Here is a 14,258-nt window from a genome sequence, read left to right as displayed (position 1 = left end):
TGGGCACTTTGGATTTTCAGTCAATTCYGAAGTTAAAGGAAAAGCAAAATAAACCAAGAGCTACAGGGAAACAATGAAAAGGCCCAATTTCATAACCTGAGCCCAAAGCCGGCAGGGGCTGCTCCTGCCAGKGGCTGAAATCTCTGGCTGAAAAATTCCTTCTAAAGCCCTGAATRTCCAGGGAAWCCAAAGAAAATCCAAAGCAGCTCAYGGCAGAGGCCATTTCAGGCAGGGGGATGAGATCATAAAGAACAAATCATGGAGTGGGTTGGGGTAGAAAGGAGATCAAAACTCATCTTGTGCCACCCCAGGGACCCCTCCCACTGTCCCAGGTGCTCCCAGCCCCAATGTCCAGCCTGGCCTTGGGCACTCAAAGGGATCCAGGGGCAGCCACAGCTGCTCTGGGAATTCCATCCCAGCCCCTCCCCACCCTCCCAGGGAACAATCCCTTCCCAATATCCCATCCATCCCTGCCCTCTGGCACTGGGAAGCCATTCCCTGTGTCCTGTCCCTCCAGCCCTTGGCCCCAGTCCCTCTCCAGCTCTCCTGGAGCCCCTTGAGGCCCCAAAAGGGGCTCTGAGGTGTCCTTGGAGCCGTTTGGGAATTTTGCACAGGCTCTGGCAGGTGGGACAGCAGGTGACAGGGGACAAAGTGAAACACCTGCCATCAAATAACCCCAACTGTGGCACCTCCCCTGTCAGTGGCTGCTCCACAGGCTCAGGTCAGGTTGAGCACAGAGAAAGTTTCTCAACAACAATCCCTGGATGGATCTCAGTGAGGGCAAGTTTGTCATCATCGCCAGTGGAACGCCAGGGCTGGGAACACCAGGGATACAGTGGGGACAGAGCAGGGACACAGTGGGGACACAGCAGTCACCTGTGGGGGACAGGGCTCACCTGGGAGACCAGGAGGGGACAGAACTCACATGGGTGACCATGGAGGGACAGAACTCACCTGGGACATTAGGAGGGGACAGAACTCACATGGGTGACCATGGAGGGACAGAACTCACCTGCCTGAGCCGCAGAGGAGCTGATGATGACAGGGGCAGGTGCCACCAGGCGCACCGGGGCCCCCAGGCCGTTCCTGGCACCGGCGTTGACCACAAGGGCCCCGGTCTGGTCGTAGTAGGCAGCGGGAGCCAGCACGGGGTACCCTGYAGGGGAACAGGGCAGGTGACACACAGCTCAGCCAGCCCCAGGTGACTTTTGAAAAGAAAATCAGAGCGGGGAAAGGAAGCACAACAGCCCCAAAAAACCCCAGAGCTTTACAGCAGATAAGGGTTCCAGGTAGGRAAGACTCATCCTCCCTAAACCTTTTAAACCCCACTGCTCTCAGTGTAAATTCTGCTGAAAAAGGGTTTAWAACAGAAAAGCACCATTTCTGTTCCACTGTCAGTACAATGTGTGCTGGGATTTTTCCGAGTTGGGAACACCCTGTATGTCCTGCTCTGAGCTGGGGCTGCCAGGCTGGACCCATGGGGAACTGAAAGTCACGAATTTTGGAAGGTCGGTGTCATAAAATCTCCTTCAATGTAGGTAAATAAACACTCCTGTGTGCTGCTGACACTCACTGCAACAGGCTCAGTAGAATAAAACGATTAAGGCACCTCATTATGGAATTCCACATTAAATGGAAACATTGAAATGAAATCCAGTGACTCTCCAAGGTGGGGAGGTCACTGAGAACATTCTGCTGTGAGTATCTGCTTTGCAAATGTAGGTCCCAACATATACAATATATCATTGTAAATAGATGTGTATTTGCTTTGCAAATCCAACCCAAATAACTCAGATTAAAGGAAAACTACAGAGTTCACTTCATAACTTGATACTGCAAATTTCTTCTTAAGCAATAAAAAACCCCATTAACAACCACATGACACCACCAGCAAGGAGACTTCAAACCCAAAGAATCTTTTATCCTCACATTTAACCATTTCTGCACATCATTGCAATGGGCTCAGGTTTGTCCTCTGCCATTACAATAATAAYCTGAATAACTGAATAATGGCAGCAGCATTTTCCCCACAGCCTCAGGGATCAGARGCAGAATTCCTACAGCAGCTCCTCCAATGAAGAGACAGAAATGAGAGCTAAACCCTGCTCCCTTTGATCCCTTTCTTTCCCTGGTTTAAGCCAAGGGAAGAAGAGCAATCAGGGAGGGAAATCCCCTGYTAAGCCACAGATCGAACAGCAACGGAGAGCTGAGATCATGGACAGGACTGAGAAACCTCTGAGGTTTAAAGCACAGATCCCATGAGCTGGAATGATCCACAGGAAAATCTGGAGGAGATGTCCCACAGGAGCCATTGATTCCTGGAGCACAGGGCACTCACAGGGCAGTCCCACTGCGGTCACAGTGTCACAGGGCCACCAGGACCCCCAGTTTAACCCTAGGGACACCCCCAACACTCAGGTGGAGCTCTAGATCAACCCCAAAGCAGCACAGCCAAGCTCTATAGGTGCAGCCCCACGAGCCCCCATTGCCCAGCCCTCCCCAGCCCTGGCAGTGCCCRTACCTGGCATCCCGGCCGCCAGCCCCTGGCCGAAGGCGAGCGCTGAGTTGACGGCGGCAGCGGCCACCAGCGGGTCTGTCTGCTGGCCCTGCTGGTTCTGGTTGGGGGTCAAGGGCCGCTGGCTGGCTCCTCCACGGAGTACCTGCAGGAACAGGGACAGCCAGGGGTTAGTGGGGATCTGGGGGCGAGCCACGGGCACCGGGCAGGGGCAGCACCAGCAGAGGGGGCACCCACTCTTTCCTTTTCCTCTCTCCCTGGCATTTCAGGAGGGGCTGGAGCATGTCCAGGGCATGGAACAGGGCTGGGGAAGGGGCTGGAAGGGCTGGGTGAGCTGGGAAAGGGGCTCAGGCTGGAGCAAAGGCGGATCAGGGGCGACCTTGTGGCTCTGCACAACTCCCTGACAGGAGGGGGCAGCCGGGGGGGTCGGGCTCTGCTCCAGGGAACAGGGACAGGAGGAGAGGGAACGGCCTCAGGCTGCACCAGGACAGGGGGGACATCGGGGACAATTCCTTCCCTCGAAGGGTGGCCAGGCTGTGGAACTGCCCAGGTCAGGGGGGATCCCCATCCCTGAAGTGTCCAAACTCACTGGGATGTGGTGCCTGGAACCGGGGCAGGGCTGGGTTAATGCTCGGACTCAATGATCTCCAGAGGCTTTTCCAACCTTTCCATTCCCTGATCCCAGCTCCAACCCCCAGCTCTGTCACAAGTGCTCATGAGCCACCTGTCCCCCCCAGSCAGCATTTGGTCCCATGACCAAACYCTCACTAAAATCCCTCTGGAGCAGAAACCTTTCRAAAGCCCAACTGAGGAGCCGGGGGYRGYRCCARGAGGGGACCTGGGGCTCCCCACACACCCGGTGACACCAGAAATCCTCCCAGGAACACTGCCCAAGGAACTCTTGTGGGGTTGGCACCCAGGAACTTATGGGGCTGTGCTCTCCCCATGAAGGGATGATGGCAAAGGGGCTTTTCCTGCACTGTCTGGGACAGGCTGGGTTTGCCCAAGCCTCGCCCAGGAGACGATTTTAGCCCTCCCCGTGTGCTCAGCACGTCCTTGCCAAGGTGACATCTTGGGGAGGGCATCACCTGCTCCAGTTATCAGCAGGAAAAACTGAATTTGTGCAGGGAGAAGCTGAAAAAGACCCTGAGATTCACCCATCTGGGTGTGCYCCCTGAGCCTGGYTGRGAGCCCTCCAGCCCAGGAATGTCCRGGAGCCAGGAATCCCAGGGGTGCAGCACAGGAATGCTGCTGGGTTTTATTGAGGCACTTGTAAGATGTCACAAGGGTCACAAATCGTGTCCACAATCAGGTTCCCAAAGCCTTTCCTCAGCACTTTTAACACAAACAATCCCCTCTCCATCCCTTCCCCATGGGAGGCTGGCACTCCAAACCTGCTCCCAGCCCCGCTCAGCTGCTCCATGGCCATAAAAGTAATGAAAAGCCCCATAAAGGCCCCTGGCACCACGATGTTTTATTTTAACAGCCTGGGCCTTTGCAGTTCTCTCAGCTCGTGCCTGCTGCCTCTGCCAAGGCCCTGTAACACCTCCCAGCACCGGGGCTGGGTGTCAGAGGTGAAAATTCAACTGCCAGCTGCTGTTTGTTGTGCCAGCCCATCACCAGGGACCAGGCAGGAGYGGGGCTCAGGGCACTGAACCCCAACTCTGATGATTCCTCCTCACACCCCACAAAGCCCCTCGGCTTTGCTGCTGCACAGCTCAGGCCATTCTCAGCCTGATACACTGAGGCTTTCCAAAGCACTGGCATCCCATAACTCACCCTCACCAATGGAGTGTCACACTCCCCCTGTGTGGATAAATCAAATATCAAATGCACGGATGGCTCTTGTTCTTTTTCAGGAGAGGTCAAAGGGTTTTCTCCTGATTTAAAAACTACTCAGAGCTGAGGTCAGGAGCAGCCATGGAAAAAAATGAGTGTTTTGCATGGCTGGAAAAGATCTTTGGGATCATCGAGTCCAACTTGTGACCCCCCTGTCACCARCCCATGGCACCGAGTGCTGTCCCTAAACACCTCCAGGGATGGGGGCTGGGCACCCCTTTCCAACAGCCAGMCACCCCTTCTGGGAAGGAATTCCTCCTGTTTTTTGCCCAGAAGGAGTGGGCATGGGAATGGGCACAGGAATAGGAATGGGCACAGAAATGGGAATGGGAATGGAAAGGGGAACAGGAATGAGCACAGGAATGGGAATGGGCACAGGAATGGAAAGGGGAACGGGAATGGGCACAGGAATGGGAATAGGAATGGAAGGGGAACAGGAATGGGAACAGGCATAGGAATGGAAAGTGGAATTGGCACAGGAATGGGAACAGAAATAGGTACAGGAATGGGAATGGGAACAGTCCCAGTCCCAAAGCTACCAGAGCTCGGGGAGCATTTGGATGACAGTTCCAGGGTGGGATTGCTGGGGGTTCTATGCAGGACCCGGGGTCGGATCCACGATCACTGGGGGGTCTCTCCCAGCTGGGGACACTGGCAGTGCCCAGCTCAGCCCCCGGGCAGTGCCCAGGCCTTACCTGCTGCTGGCCCTGCTGTGTCTGCTGCGTGCTCTGCTGGTTGGCCGAGTTGGTGGCGGCGGCGGCGGCGGCCGCTTGCTGCTGGAACAGGCTGGCGGGATAAACGCCCCAGGGAGTGACTCCATAGTACTGGTGAGGGACCACGGCYGGGCCTGCAACACAGGGCTGCCTCAGCTCCGGGGAATGGGGCACCCAGCACCCCACAAACACCTGCCCATGGCGGGGGTTTAAATGGGATCTGCAGGAAACCCTCTGCAAACACCGAGGAATTCCGGCACGGCGCCGCAGGGATTCAGCCATTTGTCTCACACATTGTATGAAGTTTCCAAGCCAGACCTGGAATTCCACCAAAGTTTCCAGACCAGACCTGGAATTCCATCAAAGTTTCCAAGCCAGACCTGGAATTCCATCAAAGTTTCCACACCAGACCTGGAATTCCATCAAAGTTTCCACACCAGACCTGGAATTCCATCAAAGTTTCCACACCAGACGTGAAATTCCACCAAAGTTTCCAAGCCAGACCTGGAATTCCATCATTCCTTACTCACTGCATGAGATGAAGCTCTGCCAGCAGTGGTTCCTTGTTTTTATGATTTTTATCGCTGTGCCCTGATTTTATAAGGAAGGAAGGAACTTTATCTCAAACCCAAACCTTGTTCATCTCTGCTGCCATCCACAGCTTGGTGCCGTACACCATTCAGCTCCTCAGGGAACCCCTAAACCCTCTTCCCAGCTGAACACAACAAWTCCCAAGTGTTTCAAATGTTCTTTTTCCAGCCACTCAGCCCTGCTTGGCATCTGCAAACCCTGCTGAAAAGAGGCTGCAAGATCCTGTCACTCCCCATGTTCCCTCCTCAAACTTCACATTCCCTCCTCAAACTTAAGAGGCTTAAAAAACCAATAAAAAAACCCAAACCCATAATAAAAATAATAACTGTAATAGTAATAATACTAATGACACTAATATTAATAATGATAATAATAATAAATAATAATAAAATAATTTTAAAAAATAAATTATCATCTTGGGGAGCAGCAGAAAAAGCCTCACTTTTGAGTATTCTTTGTGTTTCTGACCACTCAGATCTGAGATAGCAGAATGGCAGCTTCCATCCTTAAATAATCCCAATTGGAATAATCCCAGGAAGCTCTCTGATCTGGAGGGAGGAGCCATTCCCATCAAATAACATGGATGGGGATCCAATAATATTTTTTAAATATTGTTTGATATCCTTAGCAAAGGTCAGCAGGAGAGCAGAGGTGTTTCKTCTGTCCCATGGGCTGCAGGAATAACTCAGGCCACAGCAGGCAGGGCCATAGTGAGGTGGGACTGGAATAAACAATCTTTTGGGAATTTTGGTCATATCTGGAGTGAAAAYAGGGATTTTTTCTAAAGAGAGACACCAAGCACTTGGGTTCTGAGCAAGCCTGTAATTCCATGGAAAGTGAGGGATGGCACAAAAAGGGAGCTGCAAACAGGCAAGGCTGAGTGCTCATTGTCAGCCTGGGTGTGACAGAGGGGGAGAACCCTGGAGGTGCCCTTTCGGTTTTTGTTCCTTTCTCCTTTATTTTTTTACAGCTGTTTGAGCTGTTTGGCTCAGCTGAGTTCCCTCAGGACACCAAAGATTTGCAAGCAGCTTGTGCTCCCACCCCCAGGCTGCAGCAGCATTCTGGGATGTTCATCAGGATATTTGTCCTGTCTCTCAAGCCAAATATTAAATCCACATTTCAAACACGTCAAGAGCTCCTGTCCTTGTTTTACTCTGGTTTTTCCTACTGTGCTTTCCCCACATTTCTGACCGAGGTGCCCAGCAGGGCGGTGCTGGCTGATCCCAGGGAGTTGTTGAACACCCAGATTTGTGTCTCACCCCAAAGCCCTGCCCCACAGCCCATCCTGGCTGCATTTACAGAGGGTCACCTGCCTCTCTTACTCAAACCCAGACCAGCAAACACTCACTTCTTACCTCCCACCCTGGAAACTGGTGAGAAGCAGTGGCTGAAATTGAAAAAACCTGCAGCAAATGACTCAGTGGCACAAGGGCAGTGCCTGCTGTGACCCCAGTGGGCACAGACAGGTACCAGGCAGTGACCATAACCTGCTCATAACCTGTTAAAAACCTGCTCAAAATCACTGAATGCACATCAGACCCCAAATCCTGGGGTTCTCCTGCACCCAGCAGGGAAAGAGCTTCCAAAGGAATGAGAAGGGAGAGTCTTTACACACAAACTGTGACTCCGGGGGTAAGATTAAGATCGATACTGGGAGAGAGAAGGGATCAATGGGAAGGATTTCCATGGGAATTCCATTGATTGACCAACCCCTGACTGTGTTAATGAACTCCAGGAGCACAGACAGAAGAGAAAGAAGAAAGGAGGGATGTACATTAAAGGGGGATGTGTGTTAGCAGGGGGTTTGTGTTAGGGAATTTGGGAATTCTGCACCTCTCAAGCACCTCAGCCAATAGGGAAAGAGAGAGGGAACTGCAGACAGGAAATTGGGATAAAAGAGGCTGTGTCCTCCAACAATGAGAGACCCCACAGAAATGTCCCATGGCCTCTCCCTTTATTCATGAATAAAGTCACAGGATTCCTCTGTCTCCTTTTTGGACACAAACCCCTGGTGTTTGGGGATTAATTTTCCTGACAGAATCCAGGCTCCACTGGAATCCAAGCCATTCACCTGCTGAAGTTGCCGCAATCCCCTTTACCTGGGCAGAATTTGGGCATCTCTCAGGATATTTCAGCCTCAGCTCTGATTACCCACCAAGCACAGCCTAGATGTGTTTTTCTCCTGCTCAGGGTGTTTAAAGGCAGAGGAGACAGTTTTGAGGTCTGCAGGCAGCTTGGGAGGGCTGTGAGCCTGGCTCAGCTGTTAGGAGAGGCTCATAACAGAACAGAGTTCTCAGTGAGGGCAAGGGTGGCATCACTGCCAGGCTCCAGCAGCCCCCGAGCTGCTCTCCTGCAGGAAACACTGCAGCTGCTCCTGTGCTGGTCAGGGCTGGGCATGAATAAATTTATTAAATCTATGGAAATAAATAAAAGCCATTGCAGAGCCTTTGGAATGGAATAAATTGAACATTCCCAGCTCATCTCACACACCAGGAACTGCTGGACAGCCACAGCTCTTCCTTTCAGGGAACATCAGGAATTGGGCTCCTGATGGGCTTTGGGCTTCACTCTCAGCCTGCCCACCCCAATCCCTCCTGGCAGGGCACCCAAGGGTGAGGAATGAGGACAGTGGCCCCAATGGCCTCCAACACCCCACAGAGGGGCTGCAATCAGCACTGAGCACTGACTGATTTGTGGGGTGAACCCTCTGGAACTCCCAGAACAGCATCCACAGCTGTCCATGTGGATTTTTAGGGATGGGAGTGAGAACTGGAGCTCCAAGGTCCAGTTCTCCAACCCAGAGAGGCAGAGACCTCCTGTGCTGAGGTACCTGGGATAAATCCCACTGCAGGGGCTCCCAAATCCCAAATGCACACATCCACTCCTGCTCCAGCACAGTGCCAAGAGCCTGAGGATTCCAAAGCTCCCAGGGCTGGAAAAATCCCAGTACCTGCCCTGGGAGCGCCCTGTTTTTCCTGTGTCCTGGCAATCCCAGCACTTCCCCAGAAAAAACAGGAACCTGGAACACCCCATCTCTGAGGGATCATTTCCCAAAGCTGAAAATCCCAGCACCCCTGGGAGCACTGGGCTGCTCCGGGATCCAGGTTATCCCAGCCTTTACCACTTCTCCACAAAGAACAGAAATAATTTCCCACCTGGACACTCTGCCTCAGAGGGAATCATTCCCCAATTGTCTCAAGAAAGACAAGCTCTCCTGAGTTTTTTGAGTGACATCTTTCTCAAATGATGTTCTTCCCCACAAAGAACAGCAACCTGGAACTCTCTGTCTCAGAGAGAACCATTCCCCAACACCCGGGGCTGGAAAAATCCCATTATCTGCCTCAGGACTGCCCTGCTTTTGCCCTATCCAGGTCATCCCAGCACTTCTTTACTTCCCCACAAAGAACAGGAATAATTTTCCACCTGGARCACTCCCACCTCACAGGGAATCATGTCCCAAATGGCCTTAAAAAAGCAAGATTTCAGCTTTTTGAATGACAGCTTTCTCAAATGATTGAAGGCAATTCAAAGGCAGCAGCATCTTCCCCACAGTTTAAACTCTAAATGAGATTTTTTTTTCCTATGGAGTTCTTCCCTTTGCATTCAAATTTGTTCTTTAAAACGCTGCTATTGTTGGGAAGAAAGGAGCATTATCCTGGAGCTGCCAGGCTCACAATCGTGACAAAGCTGCCACAATGGCAAACCTTAATTGACAGATTATCTCTGCCATAAAACACACAAAAACCTCTGCCATAAAATACACAAAAAAGCTCTCCTCTCTGCTCCATAAACTCCCAACAACTCCAAACCCATTTCTTCCATCTCAGAAGCTTCTCCAAGTCCTCCAGTTTAACACTCCCAGGCACATAAGGGAGGTTTTTTGGCTTCAGATATAACTCTAAACTTTTAAATTCTCCCAGATGTAACTCTGAACTTTTAAATTACCTCAGATGTAACTTTGAACTTTTAAATTGCCCTAGATGTAACTCTGAACTTTTACATTGTCCCAGGTATCTCTAAATTGTCCCCCGTACCTCCAGTGCTTCTGTCGGTCATGACAGAAAAAAAAGATTTCTCAAACCAGCTAAGGTCTAGACAGAAAAGACTATTTTCTAAACTTAACAAGTTTATCTTGTCATTTCTAGGGTCCAAAGGCTGATGAMAAAGTTAAAATAACTCTTGTTTCTCAGGGGTGTAACACTATAAATACATCCCAGAGCATCACACATGGTTTGATTTCTTTGAAGAGTCATAAAGTTTTAAATTCTTYAAGCACAGGCACTGATGTCAAGTTTTGGGGTGGTTTAGGTGTCCCTGGGTGTTATTTCCAGTTCAAATCTCTAAAACCTCAGTCAAGCACAGCCTAAAGGGGGTTTTCTTTGGCAGAGCTGAGAGAAAGAAAAAAAAAATTGTGGCCAAGAGTTGGTGTTTCCTGGAAATGTTTCCTGGGCTCCCTGTGAAATCGTGCACTTCCCTGGTGCTCTCTGCATTTTGGTGCTGCTCAAAAAACAGCTCCAGCAGCCCTGAGCTGATGCAGATAGGCCAAGAAGTAGTGTTTTCCTTCAAAATAGGCGTGTTTCCTTCAAAAAAGGAATGTTTCCTTCAAAAAAGGAGTGTTTTCCTCCAAAAAATGAGTGTTTCTTTCAAAGAAAGGAGCGTTTCCTTCAAAAGCGTGTTCTTCCTTCAAAATACTCTGGTAAAAACACACTATAAAAAAAAATCCTCTAACAGCACATTCTTCCTTCAAAATTACTCTGTTAAAAGCATCATTTGTGTTTGGGAGCGGTTTCCTCCCCATCTGCTCTGGTTGTTCCTCCTCACCAGAGCCCCCAGCAAGCACCAGACTGGAATTATGTCATTTCACCCCAAACATCTCAAAAAAGGAGCAATATTTGTGTTTTGTGAGTGCTTCCCTCCCTATTCCTCTGTTTTTTTTCTCCTCACCAGAGCCCCTAGCAAGTGCCAGAGGAGAATTATCCCATTTCACCCAAAACACCCCAAAAAAGGAGCAATATTGGAGAGACTCCTTCCCCATTTGCTGTTTTTTCTCCTCACCAGAACCCACAGCAAGTGCCAGATCTGGAATTATGTCATTTCACCCAAAACATCTCAAAAAAGGAGCAGTATTTGTGTTTTGTGAGTGCTTCCCTCCCTATTCCTCTGGTTTTTGCTCCTCACCAGAGTCTCCAGTAAGTGCCAGAGCGGAATTATCCCATTTCACCCAAAACACCCCAGAAATGGAGTAGTATTTGTGGTTTTGAGTGGTTCCCTCCCTTTTTGCTCTGTTTTTTTCTCCTCACCAGAGCATCTAGCAAGTGCCAGAGCAGAATTATCCCATTTCACCCAAAACACCCCAAAAAGGGAGCAACAATGGAGTGGCTCCTTCCCCATTTGCTGTTTTTTCTCCTCACCAGAACCCACAGCAAGTGCCAGATCTGGAATTATCCCATTTCACCCAAAACACCCCAGAAATGGAGTAATATTTCTGTTTTTGAGTGGTTCCCTCCCGTTTTGCTCTGTTTTTTCTCCTCACCAGAGCCCCTAGCCAGAGCAGAATATTATCCCATTTCACCCAAAACACACCAAAAAGGGAGCAATAYTGGAGTGGCTCCTTCCCYRTYTGYTGTTTTTTCTCCTCAYCAGAGCCCACAGCAAGTGCCAGATCTGRAATTATCCCATTTCACCAAAACATCCCAAAAATGAGCAGTATTTGTGAGTTTGTGAGTGCTTCCCTCCCCATCTGCTCCACTTTTTCTCCTCCCCAGAGCCCCCAGCAAGCACCAGACCAGAATCTCCCCAATTTCACCCCAAAAGCAGTGGGATTTCTCACCTAACGTGGCGGCTGCCGCCAGCCCGGCCGCGTAGGGATCCGTCCCCGGAGGCGCCGCGCTGATGATGTAGGGGTTGGGGACRAAGGCAGCGGGGGCTAAACCTGCTGGAAACAGCCCTGGTCAGTGCAAACAGCCCGCCTGAGATCCCACAACCCCCCCAAAACATCAAAAACCCTGCCACAATCTCACAAACCCCGCCACAACCCCACAAACCCCGCCACAACCCYGCAAACCCCACCACAACCCCACAAATGCTGCCACAACCCCACAAACCCCGCCACAACCCCATAAACCCCACCACAACCCCTCTCCCCCACCAAACTCAGGAGATTTGGGTTTTTTTAGCTTTTTTACAGGTGGTTTTTATAGGGACTGAACAAGCAGGGAGTGTAACAGGCAGAGGAGAACCTGCATGAAAAACCTGCCATAAAAAAAACCCAAATTCCAAGGATGTCATGTTCCTAGAGGGGTAAAATCCTTTCTAKCCCATAGTAGACAGGCCCTGTTCAGGGGACCAGAGGCTGTCATTGCTCTGCATTTCCTACAGTGAGTAAATCAGGACCCAATTGCACCCAAACTGGACCCAAATCGGGACCCAACTGCACCCAAATCAGGATCCAATGGGACCCAAATCAGGACCCAATCGCACCCAATCACACCTAAATCAGGACCCAAATCGGGATCCAATGGGACCCAAATTGTACCCAAATCGGGACCCAATTGTACCCAAATCAGGACCCAATTGTACCCAAATCAGGACCCAATCGCACCCAAACTGGACCCAATCGCACATAAAAGGGACCCAAATCGGGACCCAATCACACCCAAACTGGACACAAATCGGGATCCAATGGGACCCAAATTGGGACCCAATCGCACCCAAATCAGGACCCAGCTGTACCCAAATTGGGACCCAATCGCACCTAAATCGGGACCCAAATCAAGATCCAATCAGGACCCAATCGCACCCAAATCAGGACCCAAAGCGCCCCATTCTGAGCTCCCCGCGCAGCACGGGATCCCAGAATTCCAACGGGATGGTTTGGGAAGAGTTCAGGAGTACAGAAGGATTCCCTTTCTAGGAAGGGAACAGTTTAATAATCAGAGAAAGCCCAGGGGGACGGGAGGGGTGGAGAAGGTGATGGGGAGGAAGTGAAAAAGTGAAGTAATTTCCACCCCTGAACTCCAGTGCACAGGGCTGGGAGAGTCCCACCACATTGATTTTGGGATTTTGGGTGGGAAGAACTACCCCTACTACAAATTACTTATTGTGCTAAAAACACTAAACTTTCATCATCTAGGAGCAGCTGCAAGGAGTTCCCTTCTATCATTCTCCTGATTTTCCACACACAGGATTAAGCATTTTATTCCCAGTTAATATATAATTTTTTATGAACAGAGTATCTTTTAAAAATATCCATCATTGCACAATTCCATCYGTGACTGATCACACCCCAGGCAGTGCCCCTGAATTGTGCATTTCTGATTTTCCTGCTGTCACCCTKACTCCTGCCTCACTCAGAGCCTCCCAAAGCCCCTCCTGAGCAGCACCCAAAGGACAGTGATGGGGTCAGCAGAGTCCTTTAAAGGGTTTTAAAGTGTGCAAAAAGCACCCCCAGAATGTTTCAAGCAAATCTTTAACAATGCACTCTGCTTGTGCACTGATAATCATCATAATACACTTTATCTATGAATCAGTAAATTTATAAAATAAATAAATCTACAATATAATATTAAAATATACAATTATATTATAAACTGATAGTTATAAAGCAAATAAATCTATAAATTTATGTATTTATCATAATACATTTTGTTTATAAACAAATTTTAATAATTAACCTATAATAATATATAATAATTATGATTATGACATAATGTGATAAGAATTTATAATGCAAATAAATTTATAAATTTATGTATTTATCATCATAAGACACTTTGTGTATAAATAAATTTATAGTAWAAATAAATCTATAATAATACACATTATAAGTGTAATAATTAAAATGTTATATGAATTTATAATAGAAATATAAATTTATGTATTGATCATAATACACKTTATGTATTTATAAATACATTTATAATATAAATTATTGCTAATATAATAAAGTATCTGATAATTATATGATATAGATTTGTAAAATGTTAATAAATTTATGAATTTAAGTATTCATGTATTTATCATAACTTTATATTTATAAATAATTTTAAAATTCAAATTAATTTATAAAATAACAATATAGTATATAATAATTACAATATGAAAATATAGTAAGTATTTATAATATAATAGAAATATTTATAAATTTATGTATTTACGTATTTATCACCATAATACGTATTTATTCATACTTTATTTATGAATAAATTTATAATTTAAATACATTTATAATATGTAATAATATAATATAAATTTACAATAGAAATAAATTTGTAGATTTATGTATTTATCACAATACACTTTATGTGCATTAAGGATTTCACAGCATCCAAAATCCAGCTGAAACCCTTCCCAGCTTCCTTCCCCAGTGTTTTTGGGGTGGGTCAGGGTGGGGGCAGGGGCAGGGGCAGACTCACACTCACCTATGTGGGGCTGGTGGGCAGCGGCCAGGGCGTACTGCTGCTGTTGGGCTGCGGTCAGCTGCTGCACTGCCAGGGCGTTGGGCCTCTGGAACAGCTGTGGGCAGAGCACACACATCCTTAAAGTGGGCACAGGAACACAAATCCTGCCCTTCAACTGAGCAGAGCACACACATCCTTAAA

The 14,258-nt window shown here is 48.5% G+C and overlaps 1 protein-coding gene and 2 non-coding genes across 3 annotated transcripts in view; all 3 read right to left on the bottom strand.

Moving 5' to 3' along the window:
- PUM1 (pumilio RNA binding family member 1) overlaps positions 1–14,258 on the bottom strand; it is a gene marked incomplete at its 3' end in the record, with an annotated part of 70,883 nt that overhangs the window by 17,332 nt on the left and 39,293 nt on the right. Inside the window, exons 8-12 of the mRNA XM_057386744.1 lie at positions 14,079–14,172; positions 11,489–11,590; positions 5,050–5,201; positions 2,522–2,660; positions 984–1,156 (exon numbers count right to left, since the gene is read on the bottom strand). Coding sequence (XP_057242727.1) covers positions 984–1,156; positions 2,522–2,660; positions 5,050–5,201; positions 11,489–11,590; positions 14,079–14,172 — 660 coding nt within the window. The remainder of the gene's footprint in view (positions 1–983; positions 1,157–2,521; positions 2,661–5,049; positions 5,202–11,488; positions 11,591–14,078; positions 14,173–14,258) is intronic.
- On the bottom strand, positions 712–803 carry LOC130586041 (small nucleolar RNA SNORD103/SNORD85). The gene has a single exon (XR_008966656.1). It is a non-coding gene; the product is annotated as a small nucleolar RNA SNORD103/SNORD85 (small nucleolar RNA).
- Positions 7,909–7,983, bottom strand: LOC130586040 (small nucleolar RNA SNORD103/SNORD85). Its single transcript, XR_008966655.1, has one exon. It is a non-coding gene; the product is annotated as a small nucleolar RNA SNORD103/SNORD85 (small nucleolar RNA).

The sequence above is a fragment of the Malurus melanocephalus genome, unplaced genomic scaffold (assembly GCF_030028575.1).
Source record: "Malurus melanocephalus ecotype Western Australia unplaced genomic scaffold, MMel_1.1 scaffold_1044, whole genome shotgun sequence".
NCBI classification, from domain to species: Eukaryota; Metazoa; Chordata; class Aves; order Passeriformes; family Maluridae; genus Malurus; species Malurus melanocephalus.
Note: the sequence above shows the minus strand (reverse complement) of the source record. Positions and strands in the feature narration are given on the sequence as shown.